The 12,647-nt window shown below is 35.9% G+C and overlaps 1 protein-coding gene across 14 annotated transcripts in view; it reads right to left on the bottom strand.

Annotated features, from left to right (window-relative positions):
• The window catches only part of KCNMA1 (potassium calcium-activated channel subfamily M alpha 1), an 891,121-nt gene that overhangs the window by 176,701 nt on the left and 701,773 nt on the right, over nucleotides 1-12,647 (bottom strand). For all 14 annotated transcript variants that reach the window (XM_051982028.1, XM_051982029.1, XM_051982030.1 and 11 more), the window contains exon 15: nucleotides 10,817-10,926. In XM_051982028.1, the coding sequence (XP_051837988.1) occupies nucleotides 10,817-10,926 (110 nt within the window). The remainder of the gene's footprint in view (nucleotides 1-10,816; nucleotides 10,927-12,647) is intronic.

The following is a 12,647-nucleotide window of genomic DNA, read 5'->3' as shown; positions in this document are numbered from 1 at the left end:
TCTTTCTGATCCCCATTTGGGTTTTCTTGGCAAAGTTACTGGAGTAGTTTGCCTTTTCCTTCTTCAGCTCACTTTATAGATGAGGAAACTGAAGAAAATGGAGTAAATTGGCTTGCCCACAAATCACATATATATCTGAAGCCGGATTTGAACTCAGGAATATGCCTTCCTGAGTCCATGTTTATGGCTTTATCCATTGTGTCTCTTAGTTACTCCTAAGTTCATAGATCATTTAAATATCAAATTATGATGTTAATATGTTGTTGTTCCATGATCCCATGATATAACAATGATAAAATGCTTCATAAACTCTAAACCACAAACACAAACATTAGGATTAAGTCCTTCATATCCTGGCCTCAACCTAGCTTTTCAACCGTCTACAAATTCTCTGATTCAACCAAAATTGACATCTCTTTGCCTCTCCCATTTGATGCTCCATCTCCCATCTTAGAGATTTCTCTTGGCCATTCCATATACCTTCCTTACCTCTACTTCTTCTACTTCATGACTTAGTTCAAAAACCACATTCTACAAGAAGCCTTTCATGATCTCAGGGGCCAGTGCCTTCACTACAAAATTTTAGAATTATAATTATATATATAATATTTATATATTTTATTATGTACATACCTATATCTATATAATATATAATAATATCTATGCATATATATGTGGTAGTAGTTATGTGTCTGACTACAGCTGATCAGACCAGTACAAGCTCCTGACAAAGGAGAGAAACAAATGAAAATTTGGGGGGATTCTCTAACTTGGTGAATCTATGTATTACACATATATCCATGTGCTTATCTCTTCCACTAGGGGAAGGATGTAAGTTTCTTATGAATACTTTCAGTCTCTATGCTACTATCTCTATTACTTAATGAAGTGCCTGATACATACTAGGCTCTTAATAAATATCTGTTAAGGTAATATCCCCTCAGAATTATTCCCAAGAATTATTGTTAGTTATATACTTTCATGGGAAGACACCTGCTATGCAACTTGTACAGGGTCATACAAGTGACATATGTCAGAAATAGGTCCCGAACACAGATCTTGCTGGCTTTAGAGACAGATCTTCATTCATTATGCTCTGCTGCCTCTCAACATTTCTAATGAGGATATCAATAATTCTATTTTGTACTCAGGCAATAGTTTTCAGAGAAAAACCTCTAATTTTTCTTTATCTTTTGGATTCAGAAAGAATGAGGAGACAAAACCACAAGTCTCTTTTCCATGCCCAGTGAATTAAACAGCAAAAAAAAGAACTCTCTGTATGTGTATGTTGGGTATATGTGTACTGCACCTTCGTTCATATAGAAAATTCTGTCCTTTAGCACATCAGTGGCTGAAATAAGCTTCCACTTACCCAGGCTTCAGCTATTCCACATCCAATTAGAATTTTAACTACCCTATCAGCTGCAGAGGGACAGAGACAGACACCATATTTTAAATACATCTTTTGTCCTAATCCCCTCTGAGCTGTAAAACCTAATACAATTAAGCTTTTATATTTTGCAGGTGATGAATGACTGACTAATATGCTCTCTGTGAGATTTGGTACCTGGAACATGATGTTCTTGCAGCAGCCCAACTGCTGAACTTGGGGTTTCCTCCTTCCCCTCTCCTCCTTCCCTTTCCCATCTGCCCTCACTTCTCTCCCCACAGCTGGCATATTCTCCACACTTGTTACTAAAGATAAAAATAATAGCCTGCTTTAAAAAATATCTTATTGTTCGCGATGAGGTTGTTTCTCTAGGGAGGAAATCAATTTACTCTTTCACAGAGAGCATGCCCTTTCCAGGGCAAGAATCCATCCTTCTGGGGTGTCTCTTGGATCATACCATGCCCCTGCCGGGAATGCCCTCTCTGTTCCTTTCTGATCCTTTCTGTCTTCTCTCCCCCTCAATCTAGGAAGCTTTCTATTACAATGCTAGCCTGGAAGGGTCTCTCCTACCGAATTCAAAGGATTTCATAGGAATTATTGTATGAACCATTAATTTGGCACTTATGATCTACTGTTGTGAATTCAACAAATGCAATTAAGTTCAATGAACATTATTAGGTGTCTAGTCTTTGCAAAACATGGTGCTAACCAACGGGAGAGATAAAAAAAGATATAACCAATAGTAGACAGTACTTTAAGGTTTGCCAAGTACTTTACATACATTATCTCATTTGAGTCTCATAACAGTTCTAGGAAGTAGGCCTCTCTGTGTGTCTCTGTCTCTCTATTTTTGGCTCTGTCTTTGTTTTTCTCCCTCTCTCCTCATATCTCTCTCTCTCTCTCTCTCTCTCTCTCTCTCTCTCTCTCTCTCTCTCTCTCTCTTCTTCCTCTCTGTCTCTTCTTTTACCTTTTCTCTCTCTTTCTCCCTTTCTTCTTCTTCTTCTTCTTTCTTTCTCTCTCTCTTTCTCTCTCTTTTTACTCTCTCCCCCTCTATGTTTCTGTCTCTGTCTTTCTGTTTCTCTCTTCTTTTTCTCTCTCTCTCTTTTTCCCTCTCTCTCTCTCCCCTTCTCTGAATCGGTTTCTTTCTATGTGTGTGTCTCTCTCTGTCTCTCGTGTATATATCTGCACACTCTACTAACTCAGCATGAAGTCTAATGCATCATAAACAGGGATTGGGTCCTGTCCTTACTGTCCTTACTTCTCTTTCAGCACCTCACATTGTATACTACATAACTTAGGCATTTGATATATTTTCCCTCTTCAACTAACATGCATTCATTAAATGCCTAATATAGGCTATTTGCTGTTCAGTTTTATTCAATCAGATCTGATCCCTCAGGACTCCATTTGGGGTTGTCTTGGCAAAGACACTAGACTGGTTTGCCATTTCCTTCTCCAGCTCATTTGACAATTGAGAAGATTGAGGCAAACAGTTAAATTATTTTCCCAGGGTCACAAAGCTAGTAATTTTAGGTCAGATCAAGAAGAGGAGTCTATCTGACTGCAGGTCTGATGCTCTATCCACTGTGCCACCTAGCTAAGCTCTGAGCTAAATACCATGGATACAAAAACAAGAACACAGTGGGTCCTACTCTCAAAAAAAACTTATATACTATTGAGAAAATAATATGCAACATGTATAAATACAGATGAAATAAATACAAAATAATTTTGGTGGGGAGGACACTAACAATTGACTTTGAATAAGTACTAAAAAAAAGTTGATTGATTGAAAAAAATTAATTAAATGGTAGAGAAAGAGAAAGATCTACCTGGAAAAGATGAGCAGGACATTACCTTCTTACTGTTTGAATTACAATTAAGACAAAAGCTTTTTTCCCTAATTATTCAGAGCACACTTCCTTCTTATAGTTTATGTGATAGTCAACATAGAACCTTTTTTCCTAATTATTCATAAAATGATCCTTCAGTAATGATCTTCATTCTCTGACCTTCCTGTGACTAGCCACATATGCTCAGGTTTTATGAACGGTATCCCCTAAAGCCTGGCTGCTGAGCTGGGTGTGCCGTGGGAAGGACGACGTGAACAGATGGAATCCTGGTGTGTGACTAACAGCTGACTCTTTTATAACCCACAGGCCAGTTGCCTTTGAGTTATACCACACAGACTCACCGGCCACCTCCGAAGCCAATGGGAACGGCTGGTCCCTAAACTGCAAAACTCAGATTAGGTCTGTGGCAAATCACCATCAAGACGATTAATGAATGAAGTCATCACTCCTCCTGTACCACTTACTGTTTACTGCCTTGTACCATTAATTATAATTTCATAGGTAATAATAAGAGTATAAGAAGAGCTTATATCCCAATACTGTTATCCAATTATAAAAAGAGGTCTTTTTAGCCACTTGTGCAATAGTGTGCAGAACATTAAATGAGAAGGAATTATAGCAGCATAGGGAATTGTCTTGAAATGTTTTCTATTTTAATACCATCAAAAAAGATGATATAAATGAGATAAGATGGTAATGATGATGACAATAATAACAACAGGTAATGTTTCTATGTGGTTTTAAGGCTTGCAAAATAATAGCCTTATAAATCTGTATGGTGTACACAGTTTCTTTACATATGAAGAAACTGAGACTCAGAACTGACCATAGTTACATAGCCAAGGACTGTCTAAGCCAGTAATTAAACTTAGAGTCCTTAACTCCCAATTCTGCCCTTCTTTTGACTACTCCATTCTGGGAATTATCTCCAAGGAGTCAGTAACATCCCAGAGGACTCTGTCACAGAAATAATGCTATAAATCATCAGTCAAAAACACCATGATGGAGTTTGGAAATACTGCATTGGATGTTATGAATAGTACTGAGTGGAGCAACATTTTACAACATGACTTCCTGCAATATATTGTTTTGTCTCCCCATTAGCATCTAGCACAAAGTTATACCTGTGATCAATACTCCATAAATAATACTTGGTTGTTTGACTGAACAATGAATAACTAATTGATTCCTCCCAGTCAGGCTGAAACTTACTCTAAGGACCTTGGTGTTTGCCATTCCAGCAATAACAGCTACATTGCAAAGGGGTAGCTTACAAGAGCTCAATTTTTAAAAAGCCATCGACTCAGCCATTTTGCTGGCAATAGAGAAGTCATCTCTTAGTTACCTCTGAACAAAATTATTTGCTGGGCAATATTTTAAATATGAACATTTCAAGCTTAGTTGGTGCTTAATGGATACGTGTTTGATTAAACTAAATTGAGGAAGAGAGGGAGTGATTCTCCCATTTCTAATTTCAATGATTCTACCCAAACAACATTACTCACTTCCATCTCTTCTCTCTAAGCTCACAACTCAAATCCTTCTTTTGTAACAAAGAAACACACAAGTCAATTCAGCTATCACAGCAAATACATCTGGCTGCCTAGGCAATATTCTATACTCATGGTCTTCCACTTTCCCATGGAATGGAAAGGAATTTCCTAAACCTCCTGAATTGAAGTAGATCATTTCAATTACATGGACCTTACTGTTACTTCAAATATTCTTTTTCTTTACTTTCTTGCATTGTGCATAATCCCCCCTGCACACCTTATTTTACCTATGTTCCTCTGCATCAAGTCATTCAAGTCATCCCAGGTTTTTCTGAATTCTTTCTATTTCTCAATTTTTTAGGGAACTATAACATTCTGTCACATCCATATGAGACAATTTGCCACTTCCTAACAATTTGTTACTATATAAAAAGACTACTATGAATATTTTGGCTTATTTGTGACCTTTATTTTTTTGACCTTGATACATGTGACCACTTTTACTCCCCTTCACAGTCTCCATTCCAGTAAAACTGGACTGCCAGATATTCCTTGAGCATGACATTTGGGTCTTCACACCAATGATTCCCCATATCTAGAATACATTCCCACCCTTACTCTCTAATTCCATTACTAAGACTTCCTACCCTCTATCTAAATGCAACTTGAGTACCTGAGATCTTTCTTGTCTATATACCCTCATTAAGAGAATTCTCTACCTCTTAATTTTTTTAGGAGAGGTCTGCACCTATGGTTTTATTGAAGTAGGAAACTCCTAGTGAAGAAATTTCCTCTATTAATAATGGGGAACAACTATTCTATAACTGAGATATTCAGTAATCTTTTCCATTTACACTGTCACGTTTGTGTTAAAGACAAAACTTGAATCTAGATCCTTCTGATATTTCTATTAGTTATAGCACTTTGCCTTTCACTTCCTTGAAATTGATTTGTATTCATTTATATAGACTTTATATTTATTGATTTTGAGTAATAACCTCCAAAATATATAAATACATGTTTAATCTTCCTGTAGAGATATAAACTCCTTGAGGGCAAGATCTATTTTATTTTTGTCTTTGAATACTCAGCATCTAGTACCATATTTTTCAAGTAGCTGGTTTTTAATGATTGTTTTTTGAGTTGAGTTCATGAGATAGCTAATCTAGCAATAAAAAGAAAACAAGCAAAACAGAAATCAAATGAAAATTAGGTAATGATATTTAAAGAAATATATTCTATTTTGTTATCTATCTTCTTTTGAATTAGATTATATAGAATGAATTACCCTCCTATCTCCTGGCTCTATTGAGTTGGGGAGCAATAAAAAACTTGGCAATGACTGAGTTGTTTATGATACACACAGATACATATGACTTAATACACTGTAAAACCATTTTGAAGTACTTCCAATATTATTTCATTATACGTAGCTCTTGATCCTAGCTGTTTTACAGACCTATTGTGTGTGAAGAGGAGAGCTACAGCCAAGGGTAATGTGTCAAGGTAGAAAAAGAAGTGAAATCATGGGACCAAATTCTTAGTTTTTACTTTTCCACCAGTCAGTCAATCAACCAAAAAATAAGTATTTATTAAATTGTTACTACATATGAAAAACTGTGCTAAGGGTTAGAGATACAAAGGCAAAATAAAACAGTCCATTACTTTAAAATCCTTCTATCTCAATGGTGGACACAATATGTATATATAAAGCAAATATATTATATAAGCTGATTACAGAAGAGAGGCAATTAATAACCAAGAGGATCAAAAAAAAATTTCAATTAGAAGTTGGCATTTGACCTGAGTCTTGAAGAAACTAGGGATTTCAAAAGGCAAAGGTAAGGAGGAACGGAATTCCAAGCATGGGGGATAGCCAATATAAAGTCATGGAGGTGGGAAATAGAGTGCTAAATGTATAAAATTAACCTACAGCTAGGCTGCAGAAGACTAGGAAGAGAGTAAGATATGAAAAAGGAGGATGAGAAGGTGAGAAAAGCTTTAAGTAATAGAGTGTATATATATATATAACACATAAACACACACATATATACTCCTGTCATATAAGTTCTTCACAAGTTAGTTCCTACTTTTTCAGTCTTATGTATGTGTATATAAGTGTAATGCATGTATACATATGAATATTAATATGTATGTACATGCATATGTGTGTATCTTTGATACAACAGCAAACTATTGAATTTAGTTTTTGAGTGGAACCAGGTTGGGGTGTGGGAGATGAGGATCACATAAGCAGATATGCACTTCAGGAAAATTACTCTGGGGGACTGCAGATGATACAGTAGAAAAAGGAAGGATTTGAGGTAATCAGATCAAATTAGAGATTTTTGCAATGGTCCAGCTGAGAAATGATGAGGTATTGAATAGGAAGAAACACTTGTACAAATGGATTACAAAGCAGAATAACAAATGTTAAAATGGTCACTAGATTGCAGATCAAAAGAGCATCTTCCAGTTATCTATCTAGCTTATTGGTAACATAGGGAACGGCACAGAAATTAGCAGCTGTGGTGGTTCTCAATTCTGATAGAACTGGGGGTCTCTTTATAGTCAATTTGGCTTTCTGGGGTTCACTCCAGTCCCACTTTTTCTTCTTCCTTCTCTAGCCACCTTGATACTCTCCCATTTATCCTAGAACTTCTAATATTTGGAACATGTCCATCAACAGCTACAATACAAGGTTATCATAGGCTTTTGGGAAGCACTCACAGTTTTTACATGCTGTGAATCCAAAGGAGGCAATCCACCAGCCCAATGGAATAGCAAATTATAGCCACTCGCAATGCTTTAAGATGTTATTGGCTGCATATTGCTTTAGTGCAGCACATAATTATGGAAACTGCTCTGAGAATCTGTATATTTCATCTATACTTTATTACACTCAGCATATTCCCCAATTCGTTTTTCTTCTTCTTCCCCCAGTTTAAAATATATTTTGGTGTCCTTTATGTCATCTTGAAATTGAACAGCCAATTCTTACTGTAATGAAAATACTTATGTGCTAGCCCAGTGATATACAACGCTACACTCTAATTACGGCTGCGCTTTAATTAACCTGAATTGAAGAGCGTTATCATTAAACTGTTGGTAACTTTGAGTTATAGCTTTTCTTTAATTTAAACTAGAAAACACAGATAATTAAGCCTCCAGATAATCAAATGCTTGAGGAGAGCTTCAATGTTTTGGGATGTTCCTAAATCTCATTAAATGTCCTTTCTTTATTGATTATTTCTACCTCAGCTGTATCATTGTGTTAAACGAATAATAGTCCTAAGTTGAATACATTTGCAGTCACATCAGGATAATTTTTACTGCTTTGGATTTCACAGAAACCATAAGGAATCAATGCTAAGCTCTCCAATATTAGGGTTGGTATGATGGGAATAGGGGTAGCTTTTTCTCCTCCTTGGAAGTTTTCTGCTTACAAGCCAATCTTCCCTTGGACCCTAAGCACCAACCACTATACTATTGTGTTATATAGGGATATAACATATGAAAAGTCATAAGACCAAGTGTTGGTAGAAAATCCTAAACTATATCTCTCCTCAAATGGGCTGAATTCCCTCAAGATAGGATTTACATAATAGTCACAATATTTTTGTTGTTTATCAACCTCAAAGGGGTTGAGGAGAGGAGGGACAGTATAAAATAGTTACCAAAGGAAACGGATGAGAAAAATAATTAAGATTTAATAAAGGGATTGTTTTTCTGTGATCATGAGAACCAAGTTTAGGTTTTGTTTTGCAGTTTTTGTCTCAGCTGAGTTTCTAAATTCTCTGTAACAAGCACTTTTCATAGAAGCCATTCCAGATGTTTTCTTCGCACCTCAAGACAACATTTCTCCATATAGGATCTTATCTCAACTTTACTGAGAGAAAAGAAGAAATAAGCAAGGAACTCCCTTTTATCCCTTCCTCTATAAATTAAAACCCATTGACATAATTCTTTCTTCTTTTAGACTCTGCTAAAGAGATAGGTTTGGTCGTAGGCAAGGTCAAACATTATATTCATACCACTGAACCCATCTCTTCTCCCTCCTCAATCTTCAATGTCTGCTTAAAGTCTATATCCTTCATTAATGCCTACCAACAAACTCAGATCTCCTCTATACTGAAAGTAAACAAATAAATTTTATTCTCTCAAGCCACGGTGCCACATATATTTTCTTCTCTTTGACAAATGACTTTTAAAAAGCTTTTAACTTCATCACTCAACTAAAACTTTTATTTCCAAATTTATATAAGCTTTGAATGAACAAATCCAAAAGTCTTTTCCCAGTTCTCATTTTTCTTTGATCCCAGCAGAGATGGTATGGATCAGACTTTCCTCCTGATTCTTCTTTGGATTTTTATGACATTGCTTTCTCTTAGTTCTCTTCCCATTTGTCTACTCTTTCCCAGTCTTCTTGCCTGGGTCATCATTCCCCTACTTTGGGAGTAGTCCAAGGCTCTGCCTAAGTTCTCTCTTTTACTTATCTTATCAACTATCATAGATCTAATAATCCTCTTCATGCAGATGATTCCCATATCTATATATTCAGCCTTTATTTTTCTCCCTTATCAAGAACTGTTTATTTAACATATCTGAGTATATATATATATATATATATATATATATATATATACACACACATATCCATCACAAACTCAATGTATAATGAACAGAATTCATTTATCTTTTCTCCCTTGAATCACTCCTTTTCCAAACTTCAGTCTATCCCACATGTGACCAAGAAGCTTTTTTAAAATATATATGACAAATGATCACCTAAACTTTGTCTAAAGAGTCCACAATAAGGCAGCTCAATCTACTTTTGAATAGTTTTACTTGCTAGGAAATTTTTTTTGCCCCTTCTATCAAGTCAGAATTTGTCTCTTACAGATTCCAACCCCTTTATTTTTTTCTAAATCTGTCTTCGGGAGGTAATCGATAATAATAGCTAATAATAGCTACATTTAATGTGCTAGGTATTGTGCTAAATACTTTATAATTATTAACTTATTTTATCCTCACAACAACCTTGGGAAGTGGTCGCTATTATTTCCCAGTTTTACAGATGAAGAAATTGAAGCAAATAACAATAAAGTCCCTTACTCAGGGTCATGAAGCTCAGAAATGTTTGATATTGGATTTTAATTTAGATCTTCCTGACTCTAGGATTGGTGAACTAAGTCAAAATTATTAAACTATCTTTGGGACTAAATAGAAACATCATATTTCTTTTAAGTCATTTCATCTTTAAATATATATTTCCTTTTAACTGATCCTCAATCTGACATGATCTCAAGGCCCTTGATTTTCCCAGCATCCCTCTTTTGAATGTTCAATGTTTCTTCAAAGATGTTGCTCCTATCACTGACTTACAGATGTAAAATAAACAGAGCAGAGTATATAACAAGACTATTACTTGCCCTGGTCATGGACATTTAATCTATGAATTTCAGCTTTTTGGCTGCCATATCATATACTGTCTCATCCTGAGGTTGAAGTCCACTAAGACCCCACTATCTTTCAAAAGAACTGTTATCTACCTATGTCTCCTATCCTTGCCCCACAAACAGGTCACTTATATTAACACAGGAACAATAAAGTACAGGTATGCCTTTCCTAATCCATTTCCTCATTACTTCCTCCCTCTTTTACCTACCCATGTTGAACTCTTCCACAATTTCTAAATCCCAATTTAAATTTCCCCATTCCATCACAGATTATAATCATAGTTGTTTTGATTTTCAATCTGAAGATCACCTCCATTTTGGCTAACTAATTGAAAATCCTGGCAATTGAAGTCTTAATACAGCATTGTTTAGTGTGGTTCTTTCATCTGTCCACCTAGAATATTATCTTCTAATGGATAAGGATTAGGGCTCTTATACCTCTGTCCCCATCTTCCCATCCCATCAAACTATACATATGTTGTGTAGCTCAAGGCTGAGCTATACACAGAAGGGATTTAATAACAATTGGCCATGTAATTGATTGTTCTCTGTGGAGTTGATCTAAGCATGAATCTCGCATTTCCCTGAGAACCAAAGAGCAAACAGATGACTTCTACTTACTCACAAACTGTAGGGAAGGACAGACCCACGAAGGCACTAGAAAGATATTCTGTATACATTTCATTGGAGACTCCTTCCAAGTAGTATTTCTGCCATGTGTCTTCCTCAATCTGAGGGAAAAAGTACACAAGTTGGGTTTTTAAAAAGCCTCAGATTTCTCAAAGCAAAGATCAAGGTACATGAATAGGTCATCAAAAATATGAATTCAGGAATGGGCCAGTTATTCTCCATGTCAATTCTGTTTGCTTGCATTTGCCCTATTTATATTATCAAATTGGAAGTAGCTAGGAAGCATAGGGGTTAGAGTGCCAAGCCTGAAATCAGTAAGATCCATTTTCCTTAGTTCAAATCTGACCACAAATAGTATTAGGCAAGTCACTTAATTCTGACCCACCTGTAAAATGAGCTGGAGAAGGAATTAGTAAATTACTCTAGAATCTTTGCCAAGAAAAACCTAATTGGGATCACAAAGAATCAGATAAAACTAACAAGTACTGAAATACCAGTTTGCCTCAGTTCCCTCATCTGTAAAACGAGCTGGATAAGGAATTGGCAACTATGTCATTATCTTTGCTAAGAAAACCCTAAATGGGATCACAAAGAGTCAGATCTGACTGGAAAAAAAATGAAATACTAGAGAAGATGTTAAAATTTAAAATTTCTTCTTATAATAACTATAAAATTATCATTATTGTTACTATTGTTATTATTAATATTTTTAAAGTGTCAACTATCTTTGACTGGGATATAACATGACTACATTTGGTTTTTCTTTATCAAATTTCTAACAATTTACTTCTACAGATAAAGTGTCACATAGTTGAAAGCCAAAGAACTGGGAAAGATAGAATATTTTGAAAACATAAAATAGTCAACACATACTCATATATTTCCAAAAGTATGTACATGCTGTGTACTGAGCCCTAGTACATAACTGCAGAGACTTTTCAACTCATTGTCATAAGCCTTTGTTTTATAAAACCACACTCTACATTCCATAATAGATGGGCCTTTTATTTATGTTTCACTTAAATGTTTTTAGAGGATCTGATAGATAAAGGCATTCTACACATAAATATTGCTGATTAGGTAAATAAATAGGGTTATTAAAAGATGGATCACCATCTTTCAAAAAGTATTTGTATCATACAAGAGCAGAAAAAAAGTAGTAATTATAATGAACAGGGAGAACATCTGCTCCTTGGGGGCAAGAGTAATATGCTGTGACAACAGGACAGCTGAAACAACAGGCCAATTACATTAGAACAGGGAGAAGGAGCTCCACAAGGCAGCTTTTTGACATCACTGCAAGTTACTGTCACTGACTATAGGACAGACAACTATGGCTTATAAGAGGCAAGAAGGAATAAAAACAACCTTTGGACAAAGGGCTGGCTGTAATCTAGCCCTCTGACTCAAGTATGGTAGCTTTAATATTGTTTTTGAAAACACACCCAAGCCCCCTTTCATCCTTCCTTTCAAATTTTGAGGATAGAATGGAAAATAGGCAAGGGGGCAGGGACAGACATTAGGAAAAGAACACTGCTTCAAGAAGTACTTAGCTTTACCATGACAGGAATTCCCCTGGTGATCTGTGTCTTGTTGAGAAACACAGAGGAAAGGAGAGGATGAACAAGGAGAGACTGAAGAAGAGCAAGATCCATCTATTAGGGGCCATCGCAGGGAAAGAACATGACGCATGAGGTTGAGGTACTAAGGGAAGATTGTTAACTGGATGAGAGATATGGAGATGACAGTTCAACACACGTCCTACAAAGACCTATGTGGGAAATGCTATGAATAATGATCAAGGGCATTTTATTGAATTGTA

The sequence above is a fragment of the Antechinus flavipes genome, chromosome 2, assembly GCF_016432865.1.
Source record: "Antechinus flavipes isolate AdamAnt ecotype Samford, QLD, Australia chromosome 2, AdamAnt_v2, whole genome shotgun sequence".
NCBI lineage: Eukaryota > Metazoa > Chordata > Mammalia > Dasyuromorphia > Dasyuridae > Antechinus > Antechinus flavipes.
Note: the sequence above shows the minus strand (reverse complement) of the source record. Positions and strands in the feature narration are given on the sequence as shown.